Genomic DNA, 21,855 nt, shown 5'->3' with positions numbered 1-21,855 from the left:
GTATTTTAATATTTGGGAGGTTTTATTAGTTTTGACAACAATAGAATGATCAGTAGTTCTTTATTTAACCCCCACAGTTCGTCTGACTGTGAGTCCCAACAGCTCTCAGGTTTTTAAAGGTGCGTTTGTGTCTCTGAGCTGTGAGGAGGACGACAGCTCTGCTGGATGGACACTGAGGAGGAACACAACCACCAAGATGACCACTGATTCAAATGACTGTGGAAGATCAAAAGTTTCTTCTTGTAACTTAACTTACACAGTCAGAGATGACAGTGGAGTTTACTGGTGTGAGTCCAGAGAGGGATCAACCAGTAGCATCATCAACATCACTGTCTCTGGTAAGATCAGACTGTGGAGTTAGTGTTGATGAGTCTGTGTGGAAATGGATGAAATGCTGTAGTTTGTCTCTGTGTTGAGGTGGATCAGTGATCCTGCAGAGTCCTGTCCTCCCTGTGATGGAGGGACATGATGTCACTCTGCACTGTCAAACAAAGAGCCCTCCCTCCAAGCTCCCAGCTGATTTCTATAAAGATGGCTCCCTCATCAGGACTGAGCCTACAGGTCACATGACCATCCACCATGTTACCAAGTCTGATGAAGGCCTCTACAAGTGTCACATCAGCAGTCATGGAGAGTCTCCACCCAGCTGGATCTCTGTCACAGGTCAGGAGTTTCCTGAAAGGTTTTTGCACTAACAGAAGTAAAGGCAGAAGTTGTTGAACATAATGTGACAGAAATGTACAAATTATTTTTGTTTCATTTTAGAAAAACCCACCACCACACCTCCACCTACAGTCACTCCTGGTTCTTCTTCTGAAGGTTTCTGCACTAATAGAATCAGCTGGGATCATTTTAATATTTCATCAACAAGTATTATATCCAGAAATGTCTTAGAGAGGAACAAAAGATAAACTTTCTTACTTATTAACTTTATTATTTACATAATGTAAAACTACAAAGTGTAAAATAAGTGAATGTTTTTTTAATGATTTCTATTTGTTTCATTTCAGTGAAACCCTCCACCACACCTCACCCTTCAACCTCTTCTTCCTCCTCCTGTCCTCTCTGTGTTTGGTTGCCTGTTAAATCTATCTGTGGTCTGGTTCTGATGTTACTGGTTCTACTGGTGAGATGCAGAGGTCAGAAGAAATCTAAAGGTGAGACACACATTTGTAGATTTTATTCACATGACTCAGTTGAAATAGACTCTATGATCACACCTATTAAATTTACATAAATATTCATATATTTTTGTTTTGATAAATTGTTCCAAAATGTAGAAACTTAATCAAATTGAACTTTCTTAAGTTAAGTTTCATACTATAATCTATTTTGGTAGATATCAGTGTGTGTGGTGTTATAGACTGTTTTGTAGGTCAGCCTGATAACTGAAGCTAACAGCTCTGTGGTCGACCAGTTTCCTGTTTTTCATTTAAAAAAACTTCACCTGCTCATGTTTCACTGAAGAGTTGTTAATACTAAGAAAGAGGGATTCTAAATAGTTAGCTGCATGTGGTTAAAGAGTCTGCACACAATAGAATATTAACATTAAGTGAACTTATTTCACTATTATACATTTCATTTGAAAATGTTCAGTTGTATTAAAGTTTTAGAATCACTTTTGGATTTTACTGGTTTAAAGATGCAACTCCTTTTTGCCTCCATCATGATTTAACACTACATAGGTTTTATAGCCATTTACTGTACGACTGAGGTTTGAGGTTGGAGCTAAATGCTACAATATTCACACATCTTACTACATTTAACTACTTTGATAATCTACTTATTAAACAATTAATTCACTGTTTCATCTCAGTTATGAGTGTTTTCAGATTTTCTCTCTGTAAACTCAACATGTTTGGACATCAACAGTTTTACAACTTACTAAACATTAATTAACAAACTGTCCAAACCAACTATAGTTGCTGTTGTAATTTAGTAGAACAGTGATGAATGTTATTTCTCACATACAGTACTTGTACTGTGCAGTATTGAACTGTGAGTATTTGTATTCACAGGTTCTAACCTGAAGCAGAGGTCGTTTACTCTTCACTGAATCAGACTCTCAGACCTTCACATCAGTCCAACCACTGACATCTATGGTTTGGATGTGGTTAACCTTGACCAAACGTGCAACTGCACACATTCAACACAGTTCAGCTGCTAAGAAATTAGTGGCACAGAGTCTGTATGTTTTTCAGTACATTAGTCGGTTATGAACTATGAATTATTGAGATGAATCATTGTTTATATTAATGATCCAGCTGGATAGTGTGATGGTAAGATCACCGTCTTCCATGTGGGAAATCTTGTTTGTGGCCTACCTCCAGTAGGGGTCCTTAGGCAAGACCTCCTTAAACTTCCATTGCCTTGTACAAGAGATAGACAAGAAAGCTTCAAAACAGGAAGCAGTAAAATATTCCCCATCAGCACCCAATCTACCAGAAAGTGGACTTGTGGACTCTTTAGAAATTCTCCAGCAACTTCCTCTTGTTCCTGTAAATTTAGTTTCAGCCACACATAGCGTTTTGCATTTAGACCAAAAAGTTTTTGGTCTCATCTGCCCAGAGCACCTTCTTCCACACGTTTGCTGGGTCACTCACGTGGCTTCTGGCAAACTGCAAAAGGGACTTCTTGTGGTTTTCTTTTAACAATGGCTTTCTTCTCGCCACTCTTCCATAAAGCCCAGATTTGTGCCACACACTCACATACACAGAGGACTGTGAATGTGAGCCACTGTACATACAGAGATTTAACCCTGTGTGTCCATATTCAGAAGACAAAGGTATCTTGTGCCCATCTATGAGACACCAAAAGGTTTGAGAAAGGGTCAGTATTAAACAACCAGACACTGATACCAGTTGGAACTTTTCTTTTTTAAAAATAGTTTTTACGTTTTTTATCTTAACATTTCTGCTGTGAATGTGAGTGAGATAAATAGATGGTACTTATCAGAAATGAGGAACTACATGATCAGAAGCTTTCTGTATTAATTTAAATAATTTGACACATTTCAACCAATGCTACAAAACACGTGTCACATCATATACACAGTATAATTAGACAAAGCAGAACATACGATGGTGAGAAAATTCAAAATATTCTAAACTCAATTTACAGGTGCATGACTGATAGTTGTCCATATTTAAACACCCTGCGATTTCGCAAGTTCTCCCACTTAGAAATCATAGAGGGGTCTGAAATTCACATTGAAGGTGCATCCCCACTCTGAGAGACAGAATGAAAAGGAAAATTTCAGGAAATCACACTGTATGATTTTTAAAGAATTTATTTGTCTTGCACTGCTGAACATAAGTATTTCAACACCTGAGAAAATCAGTGTTAATATTTGGTACAGAAACCTTTGTTTGCAATTACTGAGGTCAAACATTTTCTGTAGTTCCTGACCAGGTTTGCACAAACTGCAACAGGGATTTTGGCCCACTGCTCCACACAGACCTCCTCTAGATCAGGTTTCGGGGCCGGCTCTGAGCGACGTAGCGTTTTAGCTCCCTCCAAAGATGTTCTATTGGATTGAGGTCTGGAGACTGGCTAGGCCACTCCTGAACCTTGATATGCTTCTTACAGAGCCACTCCTTGGTTATCCTGGCTGTGTGCTTTGGGACATTGTTATGTTGGAAGACCCAGCCACGACCCATCTTTTATGCTCTGACTGAGGGGAGGAGGTTGTTGCTCTGGACCTCACAGTAAATAGCCCCATTCATCCTCTCCTTAATACAGTGCACACGTCTTGTCCCCTTCGCAGAAAAGTGCCCCCCAAAGCATGATGTTACCACCCTCATGCTTCACAGTAGGGATGGTGTTCTTGGGATGCAACTCATCCTTCTTTTTCTTCCAAACACGACGAGTGAAGTTTAGACCAAAAAGTTCTACTTTGGTCTCATCTGACCTCTGGATCATTCTGATGGTCTTTGGCAAACTTCAGACGGGCCTGGACATGTGATGACTTGAACAGTGACCTTTGAAACTGTCGTCCCAGCTCTCTTCATGTCATTGACCAGCTCCGCCCTTGTAGTTCTGGGCTGATTCCTCACCTTTCATCACCCTTCATCATCAGTGATACCCCAGCGCCCCAGTCCGAGGGAGCCTTTTCCATTTTCTTACAATTGCTCCAACAGTTATTCTATTTTCACCAAGCTGCTTGACAATTGCCCCGTAGCCCTTTCCAGCCTTGTGAAGGTCCACAATTTTGTCTCAGGTGTCTTTTGACAGCTCTTTGGTCTTCCCCATGGTAGTAGCTGGCATTTGACTGACTGTGGGGTGGACAGGTGTCTTTAAAGAGCTCAGACAGCTGCTACTAATTTAGATTAATGAGTGGAGTAGAGGTGAACTTTTTCAAGGCACAGTAACAGGTATTTGAGAGCCAGAATTCTTGCTGTTTCTCAGGTGTTCAAATACTTCTGTTCCTCAACTGAAGAGACTGTACAGACAACAACTGTTAACCGAGTTCTTCACCAGTCAAAGTTTTATGGGAGAGTGGCAAGGAGAAAGACACTGTTGAAGATAACTCCCTTTAAATCATGAACTGAATTCACCAATAGGAATGCAAAAGATTCTATGGTCCAGTGGAAGAGGGTTTCTTTAGTCTGATGAGACTAAAATGGTGCTTTTTCTCCATCAAACAAGACGCTATGTTTGGCGCACACCAAACACTGCACATCCCCACAAACACACCATCCCCACTGTGAAACACTGTGGTGGCAGCATCATGCTGTGGGGATGCTTCTCTGCAGCTGTCCCTGGAAGGCTTGTTAAGGTAGAGGGTAAGATGAATGCAGCAAAATATAGGACAATCCTGGAGGACAATCTTATTCAGTCAGCAAGACAACTACGGCTTGGGAGAAGATTTGTTTTCCAACAAGACAATGACCCAAAGGATACAGTGAAAGCTACACAGAAATAGTTTACAGACAACAAGGTGAATGTCCTGGAGTGGCCGAGTCAAAGCCCAGACCTCACTCCAATAGAGATTTTGTGGATGGACTTGAAAAGGGCTGTTCACACCCGATCCAGAGCTTGAATAGTTTTGCAAAGAAGAAAACAACAAAAATAACCCTAGGTTTTTATTTAATACAATAGCCAAATTAACTAGAAAGAAGACCACTGCAGATATCTCCACAACAACGTTGTGCAGTAGTGAGGACTTCATGAACTTTTTCAATAACAAAATTGTAAATATAAGGCAGAAAATTCAAGCTTTAAAACCAGACAATTTAGTTGACACAGGTGACGAGCTAACCTCAGCAGATCAGTACCTAGATTACTTTACTCCTCTTGAAGAGAATGAACTAATTTCACTCATCTCTTCTGCAAAATCTTCAACCTGTACATTAGACCCTATACCGACACACTTTCTAAAACAGATAGTGCCAGAAATAATAGAACCCCTGCTGACAATCATAAATTCTTCACTCAGCTGTGGGTATGTCCCAAAGTGTTTTAAATTAGCAGTTATTAAACCGCTAATCAAGAAACCTGATCAGCTGTCCAATTACAGGCCGATATCAAACCTCCCCTTTATCTACAAGATTCTCGAAAAGATAGTAGCTGGGCAGCTATCCTTGTATCTTCATAGAAATAACATACACGAACTCTATCAGTCAGGTTTTAGGCCTCATCACAGCACAGAGACGGCACTTGTTAAAGTAGTAAATGACCTCCTATTGGCCTCTGATCAGGGTAGTGTCACTATGCTTGTGCTACTCGACCTCAGTGCAGCTTTTGACGCCATTGACCATAGTATTCTCCTTCACAGACTAGAAAATGTTGTTGGAATTAAGGGAACGGCCCTCTCCTGGCTTAGGTCCTATTTGACTGATCATTATCAGTATGTAGATCTAAATGGCGATTACTCCACATGCTCTCCAGTGGAGTTTGGTGTTCCACAGGGTTCAGTTTTAGGCCCACTGCTTTTTTACATCTACATGCTTCCTCTGGGCAACATAATCCATAAGCATGGTATAAGGAGATTGATGTCTGTGTGAACCTAACCTGTAATACTGTGTACTCATCGGGATCACTCTCAGATGGGCTATTATGGGATGTCTCAGACGATTCCCTCGTTGTTTGGTGACCTGCATGACTGCTATGTGAGAGACTAGGATCCTTTAGTGGAAAAGAGAGCTTTGGCTTAACTGATAACTGCAGCTCTTTCATGGCTGATGTGGACTGTACAGGTGAACTAATCACTTGCACTTGCTGGACTAGAACTCCCAGATGCTCTACCTGTTTGTGAATCTGCTAAATATCCATGGAACTCTGATGGGTGAGTTTCTCCAACTTTAACTGACTGTGCTCATTTTGATAGCGTAGTCTGTCATTCTGCTGTCTTAGCTCAATTAATTCTTTAAGCAGAGTGACTTTTTCCACATCTACTTCCCGCTTGTCGCTGTCTTCAAACGCTCCCTTGAGTGGCCACTGTTCCTTTATGACCCACTGTGATGAGAGACAATTGTCCTGACTGATGGGTGATACTGAGCGTTCACCACCCACTGCACCCTCATGTTCCACAGTATCCTCTTCATTCTGGTGAACAGGAGTAGGATGCACCTGTGAGCGATGGCTCCTCTGATGAAATCCAGAGAGATCATAGTCTTTAAAGTGTGCATGAAGGTATGACTGCCTCCTGACACGCACACTACGTTGTTTTTCCAATATCTTAGACATCCTTATCAGTGGTGAACAAGTAATTCATCTCGAAGGACCATGAATAAATGGAGATGGCTGACACTGGGTTCTCCCATGTACTTGGGTTCAGATGCTTTACAGCCCACCTCTGAAGTGACTGTTAGATCAATCAAAAACTTGGAGTTCCTTTAGGAAAGCTTTGTTCCAGCATTCCTCATAACAATCATGTTCACGTGTTTGTGTGTGTGGTTTCTGAAATAAATACAAAATACAAAATCAACGATAAGCAGAACAATGACATCTTGTTATCAAGACATTTTTCCCTTAACATTCAGTATGACTGAATTTACATGTTATCCATATCACTGCCACAAAAGGGAGCTCTTACATCACAACAATTCTTTCTACTAAATTGTCTTAGCTAAAGTAAAATGTCAGTCTGCTAAACCAGTAAATCAGTCATATTAATAACAAATGGAACTTGGGACATACCATTCTGAGATGGGGGCAGAATAGTCCAAGTGGCATTGGCCTTTTTAACAGTCACTGTCAATGTTCACACCACGTAGCTTTTCTAGGCATCAGCGCCATCGGTACAGAAGTAATTGTTTTAGCTATGTCATCAAGGGTGAGAATGTGATTAGACATAGTTTCTCTGAGATTTTTAGGACCAAACAAAATTACTTCTGTGTTGTCTGAATTTAACAGAAGGAAATTAGAGGACATCCAGGTCTTTATGTCTTTTAAACATGCTTAAAGTTTGAATAATTGATTAGTTTCTTCTGGTTGCATAGATAAATATAGCTAGGTATCATCTGCATAACAATGGAAATGTGTGTTTTGAGTGTTTTCTAATAATAATGCTTAAGGGGGACATATATAAAGTGAAAATAGTCCAATAGATATTATTTAATTCAGCCATTCCTTTATCCCCAAAGACTTATTTGACCAGTTAGAAACAATGGTGGCTGAGACACTCCAACTACTGGAGCAATCCAAATTAATGTCCATATAAGTGCTAACCATCATAATAGCATGAACCCCCACTACATACTAGTGGGTGAATCTTTACAGAAGTCCACTAATCAGCAAAGATCTGTAATATGGCCGATCCAAATGCATACCAGGACAACAGGATTAAAGGGATTTTGAAGTAAAACATGGCAAACATACAGAACCACACAGAGTAAACAAGAGAAAGCTAATTAACTAACATGAAACAAAACAACTAGTCAATGGGGAGCTAAACTTGAAATGACAAGAACATGGCCTGGAAAAATTTCACCTGGGCAAAAGGACAAGGCAAGTAATGTTAAACACCTGACAAAAAAACAAACCATAGTAGCTGGTAACCGCTAGGCTTGTGGCACAGGTGGGATTGAGAAGGGTGTGGGGGCAACTAGGATGTGTGTTTCTGTAGCCGGCCTGTCCTAACTCTTTGTCTCTGGGCTGAAAAGATAGTCTGCGTTGTGTTTCTTGTTAGGGAGAACAGGATGACTGCTGCCTTGCTGACTGGTTTTATTATCACATATCCGAGCTCTGTATAAAATAAAATACAAACAGTACAGCAATTTCATCTTCTCTCACATGTTTTAACACATTTATGGGAGCACCCACATAACTTCACCTCACCTCAGCGAGGCTTCAAGCCAACTGAGGAAAGTAGTGCGACTTAACAGGAAATTACATCGCTAAAAGGTCAGAGGTCACATAAAGAAAATAAATTCAGAAAATAAAAATTCCCTCAAAATAAAAATCACATATACCATGAACATAATACAAACATATAACAGACCAAAAACAATGGATGAATAATTGGTGAAATATAAAACACCTTAATGCACATGCTACATTTGTAAGACAGGCAGCAGGGTTGTGTCCAGGTGAGCATGAAGCAGAGGCAGAAATAGTGCCAAACCATGGAATAAAGAAAACCAAAATAAACAGACATGACATAGAGCACAACTGCAGTGGTCTCGTCATATGAGGCATTACTAATGTGAGCTGCTGTAGGTATATCAAGGCTGTAGTAACATTCAGATGATATTAGTTAATAGTGAAATGCTGCAAGTAGTTAAATGTCTAGGAGGAAATGACAGTGGTTCTCAATTAAAATACTATACATAAAACACTGATTAAAATGAAAGATTAAACAAAGCCAACCAAAGTAATTTGTGATAATTAATACACATTGTACAGTGTTTTTATCAGTGCAACAGTTAGCAAACAGAGGTGAGTGTTTGGTTTGTGCATTGTGTGGGTGTCTCCACCTAATGTACTACTACAAACTTAACAATGACGGGATGTAACCAGCAGGAGGGAGCAGAGGAACAAACATCTAGACCATGGGTCTCAAACTCAATTTACCTGGGGGCCGAGGGAAGCAGAGTCTGGGTGAGGCTGGGCCGCATCAGGTTTTCGACAAGAAAAGCTTTGTAAAATAAAAAACCCATCTTCTCAAATCTCTTTATTTTTATTTTTTAATACAATAAAAACATAAAAAATTAGTCTAGTCAGCGACTAAATGTGGTTTCTATATCTGCTGTATTCAGATTCAAATGTCTGTATTAACAGTTCTTTAACATTGAAGAACATGAACTGTTCTTCTGAACATGGCTTCTCTTGCCAACTCCTTGCTGCTAGAGATATAGTCGAGCCACATTTGTCTTGAGGGAGGAAGCAGCTGAGACCCTCAGTATGGTTTAAAGAGGATCATCAGTAAGTCTGGACCTGTACTTGGACTTATTGAAGTTCAGCTCAGGGTAGATGGGGGGTCAGTTCTCATTGAAACTGCAAATGAGTTGAAAATAAAAACAATGAGCCACAAACAACGGTGCGACCCTATAATTGGTCCGGAGACTGTTATTGCCAATGGAGAGGTGTCGCTATGTAACTGCAGACTACATTAGGCTGCATTAAGTTCCTTACTTTTCTTTTAACCCGCCGTGAACGCATCACTTTGACTTATAATGTCCCGCTGCAGAAACTTAAAAAAACTTTTTTTTTGAAGTGTTGTGAACGCAGCGCGCTGGGACAAATGTCTGCGTGAGCTTCATAGAAACTCTCCATGGCAACGCTGCTGTCACTCATTGAGAAATGTTTCTCTGATTGGATTAAGCCCGGCCGATGTCCCATCCCCGAGAGCCATATACCCCACCGTGATTGGTTGGTTTGATCAGCTTCACACCAACACTATAAAGTGTCAAACATCAAACTCGAGGGGGGGCCACAAATTATCGTCCGGCGGGCCACAATTGGCCCGCGGGCCAAGACTTCCTGATTTATCAGTGTGCTGCTTCAAGGTAAAATGACAAATTCAGTGAAACCTCCCAAATACCAGCACTGTGTGTTTTGTGTCTTTATTTAGTGTATCCTGACAGGTTGTCCTGAGTGGTGACTCATGCTGATGTTCAACTGTTAGTAAAAAATCATATGTTTCTTCACATTTGTCAAACAGAAAAACTATTTCAGATGCAAAAATGTATCCAAAGAGCAGCACTGTCTGACTTTTAACAGACATTTGTTGAAATTTAAAGAGGAAGTACGTTGGTCTTTGCTGAAACGACATTACTTAAACGGAAATGGTGAGAGAGGTGTGACAGTGTTTACATTTTTAGCTGCTTCAAACCGTAGTTCCTCCCTTTTGTTTCCACACAGAGCTATCTGTACTTCTTAGTTATACAGATCAGATCTTCTATTAGGTTTGATTATACAGTCTATGAGTTTAATTGACTACAATTGTATTAACATCTGTTTGAGCAGGACCCTTTTCATCCTGAAATTATGCAAATTTACAAGCTTCTTTGGTATCAGATGAAAGAGTAATAACCTACCACCTGCTTCCATTCGCATGGCAGTCACCAACCTAGAGATCAGTCCTTCAGGCCCATGCTCCTGCACTCTCTGCCTGCCTGCCTGACCACCTTTATGTTCCAGATCACCTTCAGTTCAAGGTTCCAAGTTCAAAGTTCCCTTTGTTATACAGCAACGCGTCTGGTGGCCCACTTGGAGGTAGGACGTTAAGGAGTTCGTCTCCACCTGTCCCACCTGTGTTAAAAACTCACGACAACGACCAGCAGGTCTACAGCATTCTCTTCCTGTTCCTCATCATCCTTGGTCCCATATCTCCCTGGAATTTGTTGAACCAGCCTAACAATGGTCTAACAAACTATCTAATCTATTAACCAGGTCAACAGGTTTTGCTCTCCTCCAAGGACATCCCTCTCAAGGTGATCTACAAGAAACTCTCTCCTCAGTTCCTCAGTTCATTTACCATTACCAAAGTTGTTAAACCTGTGGCAGTGTGCCTCCCAGGCCTCCATTCCCCTGCAATCAACTCCTCTCTCCATTACCTTCCTTGCCATCTTCTGGGTTTTGACTGCACTATTCACAAGTCTGTGATCATGAGTTTCCAGTCCGTTACATCCCTTCAGTTCTGGATCTCCCCCATTCTCTTTCTAGCTTCTTAAATAAAGCTTTAAAAAAACACTCATAATCCTGTGCTCTTGTGCCTGGTAGTTGTCTGAACCCTTACATTAATAGCCGGAGAGGTCAAACAGTTTTTACTGCTGTTGCCTGAAGACGCTACTGTTTGTCTGTTTTATTGGAATCATTACAACTGTTAATTTACCAACTGCACAAAGTTTTGATCAGCTTAGAAAACATGAATCCGTATGTCATATTTGTAAATATCAGCAACAACATAACAAATCCAGTGTTATAAACCTAATAAACTGGCACATGCCATCATGAATATTATCAATTTTTATTTACTTATTTATTTAGACCACATCACCAGTCAAACCCCAAGCCATCCTTTATCTGTTGCCACTTACCCTCTTTAGGGACATGGTGGGACTGGAGCTGATCCCAGCTTCCACATTTGGAATTTGTAACAATTTTATCACACTGCTGCAGCAGGAAATCACGAATTGGACAGAATTAAAGTTCAATAAAAACTTTTACTCAGTCAGTTACACCAGCAGCAGCTCTGTGGAGGAAAATGTTAATCTAACACAGACATTTGTGTTTCCTTAGGATAAATCCTGATTGTTCCTCTAGTCTCACAATGATGTTCACCTTTGTAGTATTGAGAGAAATAGCTGAACAACATCACACGGATGTGAAAAAACTCAAGTACCCTACTTACTGGGTAAGTACATTACATTACGTTACTTACATACCACAAAATCTATTTCAAAGCATCAGCCTCTTTCTTCCCTTCTGGGTTTACATTTACATTACATTTACATTTAGTCATTTATCAGTCGCTTTTATCCAAAGCGACTTACAAGTGAGGAACAAGGCAAGCAAACAAAATCTAAGTCAAGGAGAAAAAACATCAAAGCAAAGTGCTATCAAAAAGTGTTTCTGTTTTAAGAGATGTGAGAACGAAAGAGTAGAAAAGTTTTTTTTTTTTTTTTTTTTGGTGCAAAGGAAGATGATGAAGAGTTCTGTGTTCATCAGTGTTTTAAATATTAAATTGAGGTGGCTGAGCGTGCAGAGTTCTGCAGCTCATTCCACCATCTTGGGATCACTGAGCTGAACAGTTTTCCTTGGTGTCGACTGTGTGGTGCTGGTACCACCAGACGACGTTCCCTGGTTGAGCGCAGTGGACGGTAGGGGATGTAGACCTGAACGATTGAACTGAGATAAGATGGAGCTGTGGAGTTAACCACTCTGTAGGAAAGACACAGGGGTTAAAAACCCAACTTACAGGAAAAGGGAACCCTGAAAGTTGAATCAGCTCTGATATTGACTGATATCGACTCTAAACAGTAACAGTAAACTTGAGTAAAGACACTGTGACACTGACAGTTTAATTCTGCTTGTACTTTTTAAGACAGATCAATTGTTTAAGGTATTTTTAAAAGATGAACTGTAAATGTGACACATTCATCATTATTTTCTCCACATCTACGACACAAACGTCACAGTTAGAAAATGTATTTCCATGTTGTTGTTGATGATTATGGAGTTTGTGAAGTGTTGAGTTTGATTCAGTGTAATAAAAACATATGATCTGAACTCCGTCCTGTGGTATACATGAAGAGGGGCTGTTTTCACTCTACAATATTTACTGTTAAAAAGAAGAGGAAGTCAATTCATTATTGAAACAATTTACTGACTCAGACTGAAATAGTGGGGGAGGTGTTTACATCTGCACACCCCAATGATGTACTCTGTGTTCCTCTGTTTTGTTGACTCTTATTACAGAAACAGAAAATACATTTACTTTTCATTCCTCAATTACAGATCTACAATTAAAAACAATGACATAATATTATTTTCAACTTTATTTACTTTTATTGTGGTTAAATTTTTAAAACAAGCACAAAAAGTGAGCAAATAAAAGGTGTAACAGCTCAGATAGTTGGATGAATTAATGAAAACTGAGTCAAAAGCAACTGTTGATATTTCTTTTTAGAAAGGCACAGATTTCAGTTAAAAGCTGTTAAATGACCAGAAAACATAAAAAAGCCAAAAAGTCAAACCACAAAACTTGCCCTAAGTTCCATTTCCTCCATGCAGATAGTTCCTGATAAACAGCTTGTGGCAAATGATTATTTAACATTAACACTGTACACTATTGTCATTTTCTAAATTAACTGCGTTTTCAACAATCCTCATACAGACACTGATGTTCCCTCTACTTAAAGGTAATATTCAACAGGATCAGCTTGACTAAAGTTATCCTTTAAACAACATTTTAAGAGTTCTTTAATAATAATAGTAATGAATACTTTATTGATCCCCTTGGGGAAGTGGTTGGACATCTGCCGGACTGTAGATGTGGACGCCAGCTGTAACAGAATGAGGTATGTGTTTCTGTCCTTTAATGTTTTTATAGAACAACCAAAGAGCAGCAGCACCAACAGCAAAAGCAAAAGCAACACCAACACCAACAGCAACACCAACACCAGGATTTGTATTCTTGTCTCCTCCAGCCTTTTTATAACCTGCAGATGAGAAGCAGCAGTGAGTCAGCAGGTGTCAGGTAGGTGATGAGTGAAGAACACAACAGAATCCATTTCCTCTTCAAACTCCTGTCAGACATTATCTACTGCACTTTGATCCCATCACTCATACCAGCTGTTTTCTACAAAGTCTCATCAACACCAACATCTGATCTGTGATGTTTCACTCTCACATCAACAACCAGGAAGCAGCTTCAACTCTGATCCACACACACACACACACATACACACACACACACACACACACACACACACACACACACACACACACACACACACACACACACACACACACACACACACACACAAACTCACCTGAGTCTGAAAGTGTCAGATAGACGATGCTGATGCACGGACCTTCCACACGAACCTGTCTCTTTGTGTGTTTAGTTCCACTCTGATCAACACGACACTCATATCTTCCACTATCTCTAATCGTCACATTCTTCAGAATCAAAGACATGTTTCCTTCTGCCATCCATGCGTGATTCAACTGCACTCGGTCCTTAAAAGATAGAAGGTCAACATCTATCCGACACAGGTCATTGATCTCAGGGTTCCGGTTAAAACAGAGAGTTTTATTATCTCTGCTCCACTCCACTACTCTGATGTTGGTGTTTCTAGTAACGTTACATGGCAGAATAACAGTGTCTCCAGGTTTAGCTGTGATGTTTTTCACATCTGAAGAGAAGAATAAACACAGAGCAGAGAGGTTAAAGGTTAAAGTGAAGAAGTGACAAAGAGTGAACACTGGTCTCTGTTAATCTGAAAGATAAATACATATACATTACTGTGCAATATATTTAAAAATGAAATGTATCAATTTCCATTAACAGCTGAGAGAAATCTACATGACATAATATGAGATGTTTTTTACATCTGAAGTAAAGACAAATAAACATAGAACAGAGAGGTTAAAGGTTAAAGTACAACTTTACTCTGAACATCCTTCAGAGTGAAAGATGCTGGTCTCTGATGAACTGGATAATAATAATTTATAATAATAAATAATTTAGGCCAAAGCACAGGAAGTTTTAATCCAGCAGTCAATAAACAGAGAGAAGTCAAAACAAATTTTAACTTTAATTAAAGTCAAATTCATCCAATCGATAAAACCTATTCTGCTTTACTGTTGTGAAGTGTGAGGCCAAAAACAAATCTTACTTTTGACCAGTGGGACAACTGTTCATTTTAAAGACACATTTTGAACACTGCATTTTGTAAAAACATCCTGCAAGTCCACAGAACAACAGCTAACAAAACCTGAAGAGCTGAATTCCACTACTAATCAAAATACAGGAACAATCAATTAAACATTGGCTTCATCTAATATGAAGTGACCCTCACTCTTACTACTAAAAGGCCCAGCTGAGCCATGAAATGGGAAAAAGAAAAAGTCACCTCATTCAACTGGCCGTGATGATCACTGACCAGTTCAAACAGTGTTCAGCCTCAGAACCAGTCTGAGAACAAAACCATCACAGTTACCAAATTATATCCCAACAAAAACAAAATGATCTGAATAAAATAAATCACACAAAGTTAAACAGATATAATACTATATATAGTTCATCTCACTGTGAGAAAAATCTAAACCAGGGGTCTCAAACTCAATTTACCTGGGGGCCATGGGAAGCAGAGTCTGGGTGGGGCTGGGCCACATCAGGTTTTCCACAAGAAAAGCTTTGTAAAAAAAAAAAATCCTATCTTCTCAAATCTCTTTATTTTTATTTTTGAATACAAAATAATATGAAAAAATAAATAAACACATTAAAAAGTAATAAGAAAAAAAATCAGTAGTAAATAAATAAAATAATAATAATAATGAAAATAATAATAATTAGATTCCTCTAGTCAGTGATTATATGTGGTTTCTTCAGTCATCTATATCTGCTCTATACAGATTTAAATGTCTGTATTAACAGTTCTTTAACCTTCTTCTGAACATGAATTGAACATTGAAGAACATCAACTGTTCTTCTTCTCTTGTCTATTCTTTGCTGCTACAGACCTGGCAGCGTTTCCTCTCCCATAGTCGAGACACATTTGTCTTGAGGGAGGAAGCAGCTGAGACCCTCAGTATGGTTTAAAGAGGATCATCAGTAAGTCTGGACCTGTACTTGGACTTATTGAAGTCCAGCTCAGGGAAGCTGAGGGTCAGTTCTCTCTGAAACTGCAAACAAAAAACAATAACCCACAAATAACAGTGCGACCCTATAATTGGTCCGGGTTACCGGGGACTGTTATTACTGATGGACAGGTGGCGCTATGTGACTGCAGACTACATCAGGCTGCATTGAGTTCCTTACTTTTCTTTTAACCCGCCGTGAACGCATCACTTTGACTTATAATGTCCCGCTGGGCAGCAACTTAAAAAAACTTTTTTTTGAAGTGTTGTGAACGCAGCACAGGGACAAATGTCCGCGTGAGCTTCATAGAAACGAGGCTGAAAACTCTCCATGGCAACGGAGCTGTCACTCATCGAGAAATGTTTCTCTGATTGGATTAAGCCCGGCCGATGTCCCGCCCACAGAGCCATATACCCCACCGTGATTGGTTGGTTCGGCAGCAAATGGCCCGCGGGCTGCGAGTTTGAGACCCCTGATCTAAACTCTCCACGAACTGCCTGGACAATGAAAAACTTTTGAATCCACTGAGGGAAGTAAAAGAAAGTTGCGTTTGTCACTGCTGGCCACATTAGGGAATCAGACCTAACACGGTGCTCTGGCCGCTCTCACTATAATTTTCTTCAAAGAAAAGAAAGGTATGTGTCAACAAGACACTGAACACGGGGCTGATTCTGTTCTGTTAAATATTTTTATGAATTACTGTCTGTTTTACAAACCACTCACCAGAATCACTACATTGAAATTAACATTTGCATGTTTTAACAGCAGCGAGTTACAGCAGCTGTTTGTAGTTTTAAACTTATTAGAATATTTTTACTAAGTGAACACACACAAGCTGATGTTTGTCATGTAGAGATCTTTTAATTCAACATTTACAGCCACTAAGAGCTGAAACGACTAATCAAAACAACACAGTTTTTCAATTTCAGGTCCTTATTTTAAGAGCAGTGTCCACAGACAGTTCATCTATTTGTATTATTTGCAGCAACATTTATTTCTATAAAGAAGTTACATGAGCTGTTGCCTGTTTTTTACTCTTCCTTTACTCTGTCAGTAGCACAGATGTTATTTTTCTAAATCTCATCTAGAGATGACATGAGGCTTCAGCAGTCAGAGTTTTTTTTAAATCAAGTGAAAAGAAATTATCCTGAAACCTGTTTTTAACCAGTTTCCTGTTCAATGTTCAGTTAAGTCAAGTTAAACCTGTTTCAGCATGACTTTTATGATTTGTTTTTTTTTTTCTCAGACACTAATGTCTGTTTGTCTGTTGAATCATAAACCTTTACATTAAGGTACATTTAGTTTGGTTTTACTGTTTACATATTTGTGGTTTTACTACATTATTGAAATACAAGTAAAGTATACAGGTGTACAAGTTGATTTATTTCACTAATTCTGTTCAAAAAGAGAAACTTGTTTAATATATATTAATGCATTACACACAGATACATATACTTCAAGTTTTTTTTTTTTTTTTGATGATTAGAACTGACAACTAATTAAAAACCCAAATTCAGTATCTCAGAAAATTTGAATATTACTTTAGATCAATACAAAGAAAGGATTTTTCCACACTATAATCAGCTAATTAACTCAAAACACCTGCAAAGGCCTATAAATGGTCTCTCAGTCTAGTTCTGTAGGCTATACAATCATGGGGAAGACAGTTGTCCAAAAGACAACCATTGACACCTTGCACAAGGAGGGCAAGAAACAAAAGGTCATTGCAAAAGAGGCTGGCTGTTCACAGAGCTCTGTGTCCAAGCACATTAACAGAGAGGTGAAGGGAAGGAAAAGATGTGGGAGAAAAAAGTGTACAAGCAATAGGCACAACCGCACCCTGGAGAGAATTGTGATACGAAACCCATTCAAAAATGTGGGGGAGATTCACAAAGAGTGGACTGCAGCTGGAGTCAGTGCTTCAAAAACCCCCTACACACAGACGTATGCAAGACATGGGTTTCAGCTGTCGCAGTCCTTGTGTCAAGCCACTGTTGAACAACAGACAGCGTCTGAAGCATCTCACCTGGGACAAAAAGGACTGGACTGCAGAGTGGTCCAAAGTAAATTTCCTTTGGAAATCAGGGTCCCAGAGTCTGGAGGAAGAGAGGAGAGGCACAGAATCCACGTTGCTTGAGGTCCAGTGTAAAGTTTCCACAGTCAGTGATGGTTTGGGTGCCATGTCATCTGCTGGTGTTGCTCCACTGTGTTTTCTGAGGTCCAAGGTCAAAGCAGCTGTATACCAGGAAGTCTTAGAGCACTTCCTGCTTCCTGCTGATGACCAACTTTAGGGAGATTCAGATTTCATTTTCCAACAGGTTTTTTTTTGCCAAATCTACCAGTACCTAGTTTAAGGACCATGGTATTCCTGTTCTTAACTGGCCAGCAAACTTGCCTGACCTTAACCCCATAGGAAATCTATGGGATATTGTGAAGAGGACGATGTGATATGCCAGACCCAACAATGCAGAAGAGCTAAAGGCCACTATCAGAGCAACCTGGGCTCTCATAACACCTGAGCAGTGCTGCAGACTTTCTTTGTATTGGTCTTAAGTAATATTTAAATTTTCTGAGATACTGAATTTGGGTTTTTCATTAGTTGTCAGTTCTAATCAGTAAAAAAAAAACAATTGGAGTATATGAGTCTGTGTTTAATACATGAATATATTATACAAGTTTCACTTTTTGAACAGAATTAGTGAAATAAATCAACTTTTTGATGATATTCTAATTATATGACCAGCACCTGTAGCAGGTGACAGGTAGGTGATGAGTGAAGAACACAACAGAATCCATTTCCTCTTCAAACTCCTGTCAGACATTATCTACTGCACTTTGATCCCATCACTCATACCAGCTGTTTTCTACAAAGTCTCATCAACACCAACATCTGATCTGTGATGTTTCACTCTCACATCAACAACCAGGAAGCAGCTTCAACTCTGATCCACACACACACACACACACACACACACACACACACACACACACACACACACACACACACACACACACACACACACACTCACCTGGTTCAACAACTGTCAGGTTGGTGGTGTTGATAGGGTCACTTTCTAAAATGGATCTCTTCCTGTGGTTTGTTCTTCTCTGGACGACACGACACTCATACGTTCCAGTGTCACTGATCCTCACATTTTTCAGATTCAAAGATAAATCTCCATCCTTCACCTGTTCCTCCTTCAGCTCTACCCGATTCTTAAAAGTTGGATACTGGTGATCTGTATCAAGCTGCCCGTCTCTGTAAAATAAGACATATTCTTCCTCCAGGTCAGGCCTGGTCCACTCTATGGCTTTGACAGCGGTTTTCTCGGAAACTTGAATTTGACATGGCAGAATGACACTCTGACCAGGGTTAGCAATGATGGTTTCTGAGTGTAAAAAAAAAAGAAGAAAAACAGAGCAAGAAGATTAAAGTACAACTTTCCACTACTAGAACAGAGTTTTCCTGTCTTTGCATTTAAAAATAAAATGTACATTTGCTGGTAATAGAACATAAAAGGCAATGCATCAGTTTTGTGTTGTAAGCCAATATCAAATCCTCCATATATAATATAATATTTATTCGTGCTGACCAAAAAAAAAAAAATAGAAACATACCAAGCAGCTTGGAATCACAGGCAGGTTGTGAAGTTTCCACTGATTTGACTATTTAATAAATCAGCCAAACAAAATGGGTTCCTTGCATGCTGCTGTGTTAGAAAGACGCAGGAGCAGCTGGCTTATTATTGCCACATGTCTGGTTGCACACCTCATTTACTGCCATCTCTCTGCTAGACCTGCTACTCTTGATGTGTCCAAACTACAGTAATGTGACCAAACTGTCTGATTGCAACATCTCTAGGAGACATTTTCTCAGTATAATTTGGCAGTTTCTCTGTGATCCTTTACACCTGTTAGCAGTTCCTGATTGTGGCACAGTCTCATAGGTTATACTCCCTTACTGAACTTCCTCTTAACACAGAATGAGTTATTTCTCTCTGAACAAAGTTATTATTTTCCCCCAGACAAGACCAGTCTAAGTTGAAGTGTACCTTTGTTGGTACAGTAATAAAACCACAGCAACTAATCCATCTTGGTACTGACACTGAGAATTGAGAACTAGAGGTTTCTGTTTAAACTTGTCGGACATTCTGCCTCATCCAAATAACAAGACGGTCCTTGTTTGGTCTAAGGAATCACACACAAAGCAACACGTTTCCGCATTTTCTGTATTAACTCTACTGAGAAGTTAAATGTTCTGAAACACTTAAGATCTGAGTTGACAAACGTTTAGGACAGTAAACCATTAAATATGAACTGTGATCATATTCTGTTATTGTAAGCAGCAAATACGTACTAAGATATGGTATATTTTAATTTAACCCTAGTAGACTAAGCAGCAGCGTAATATGTCTGAAACCCTATTTAACTTTAATCTCCACCATATTTATTTATGTTTCTATATTTAAAAAGCTCCTAAAACATCACACAAAACTTTACGGCGTTTCAGAAACAAATTTATGTTTTGGGTGTCTGAACAGCTCAGTGCAATAATAAAACTATATACGACGGGGTATATAAAATATATATAATTTATAATAATCTGGTGTCACCAGACACTTGAATATAAACATAAACTCAGAACTCACCTACAGCAGCAGAAACCAGGAAACACGAAGAGAGAATCAGCGCGTAACAGAGTGAATCCGATGTTGTAGCAGCCATTTCCGATGTTAATCCAACGTTAATGTAGACCTACTAGAAATGAAAACGTTGATGTTCTCTATTTAGATTCAGGAAACGTCAGTGTTGGGAGTTATACTGTAGTTATTCAGAAACCAAGGAGAGGGAAAAGACGCTCCTGGATCTGCAGAGTGCAGCGACTGTGTGTTCGTCAGAGAGGGTGTGGATCAGTGAAGTAGTGTGGGTTGAACTTGAACACAGGCAGCGCCCCTTCTTTTAGATATCACTGAAATTAAATATTTAATAACGCTCTGTGCGCCGATATATTATCTGTTAACAACGTTTACGATGCAGTAACCACACAAAAGGCTTCAGAATTATTAAAATGCACAGAAATATGCATTAAACTGTGATTTTGTGAACGGACCTACGACATTTTATTATTAATAGTGACTTTGGTCATTTGTCTTTAAAGCACTGTCAACAACAAAAATCATTTCATTAAAATCCTCACAGTGTGCACAGCGCACAGCTTCCACATTTCCATAGATCCAGCGAGCTATATACTCAGTGAATGAGGAAACAACAGGCCCCTCCTTTGTTATGGCTGCTGCAGTTTCTTGTAAATCACGTGACCAACAAACACACACACACACACACACACACACACACACTGCACAAAATACACCACCTCAAAACGCAAGTAAAAGTACTACTTGAAATTAGCTACTAAATATGTACTAAAACGTGTGTTTCAAATAACGCACAAGTACTCGGCTAAGAATGTGACTTCTCTGTGAATTAAACCAATTGAGTTTCTGATATCAAGTATTTAAAATAATTAAACTAAATGCTTTTAATACCATAAATGTAAAAGTCTGGATGTGCTCCACAGACTTATAAGGATTGTGTTGAGATCAGAAATGTTCAGACCTCGTTAAGTTGAGGATGTACATCAAGTACACACAATCAATTGTCAAGTAAAAGTGCAAACATTTGTGATTTGTGAAAATTTCTGTAACAAGCTTCTCAGAACCACTGATGAGATTAATAATTCAGTGGTTTATTTTCTCTTACGCAAGGAAGGATGCACTGACATTGGGAAAACTCAAGGAATCTAACACACACAGTTATTTTTGTAGATTGCAGATGGGAGTGAGATGTTTTTCTGTTTATTAAGTAAAGACATAAAAATGGCAGTTGTGACATTGCAGTTAGTTCTCATCTTGAGTTGAATTTCATGGCAGAACATCCTTTCTGACTCCATTTGATACAAGTATGGTGCACTATCTAACAAGGGCAAGAGTCAAGTTTCACAAGAGTCACTTTAAGTTCTAACAAATGGCAGAAACAAAGATAAAATGATAAGTGTCTGTACAATTTTCCTAACAAATTGCCTAGGAATCTACTCCCCCACT

The 21,855-nt window shown here is 39.3% G+C and overlaps 1 protein-coding gene and 1 long non-coding RNA gene across 3 annotated transcripts; one reads left to right on the top strand and one right to left on the bottom strand.

The window, feature by feature from the left end:
* Positions 1–617: 617 nt before the first annotated feature.
* On the top strand, positions 618–4,689 carry LOC113168465. Of its 2 annotated transcripts, XR_003299436.2 has the most exons (4): positions 618–663; positions 766–819; positions 1,011–1,157; positions 2,019–4,689. It is a non-coding gene; the product is annotated as an uncharacterized LOC113168465 (long non-coding RNA). The 2 variants fall into 2 exon arrangements; XR_004463493.1 differs by lacking the exon at positions 618–663 and having other exon boundaries at positions 731–819.
* An 8,087-nt stretch (positions 4,690–12,776) lies between these two features.
* Positions 12,777–20,928, bottom strand: LOC113168464 (coxsackievirus and adenovirus receptor homolog). The gene is made up of 4 exons (XM_026369480.2): positions 20,404–20,928; positions 18,784–19,143; positions 13,941–14,306; positions 12,777–13,607 (listed from the first exon to the last, which is right to left on the bottom strand). The coding sequence occupies exons 1-4, from the start codon at positions 20,477–20,479 to the stop codon at positions 13,393–13,395; spliced, it is 1,017 nt and encodes a 338-aa protein (XP_026225265.1). The 5' UTR covers positions 20,480–20,928; the 3' UTR covers positions 12,777–13,392.
* Between the last annotated feature and the right edge of the window lie 927 nt (positions 20,929–21,855).

This window comes from Anabas testudineus, chromosome 18 (genome assembly GCF_900324465.2).
Source record: "Anabas testudineus chromosome 18, fAnaTes1.2, whole genome shotgun sequence".
Taxonomy (NCBI): Eukaryota; Metazoa; Chordata; class Actinopteri; order Anabantiformes; family Anabantidae; genus Anabas; species Anabas testudineus.
This window is presented reverse-complemented; position numbering and strand designations above follow the sequence as displayed.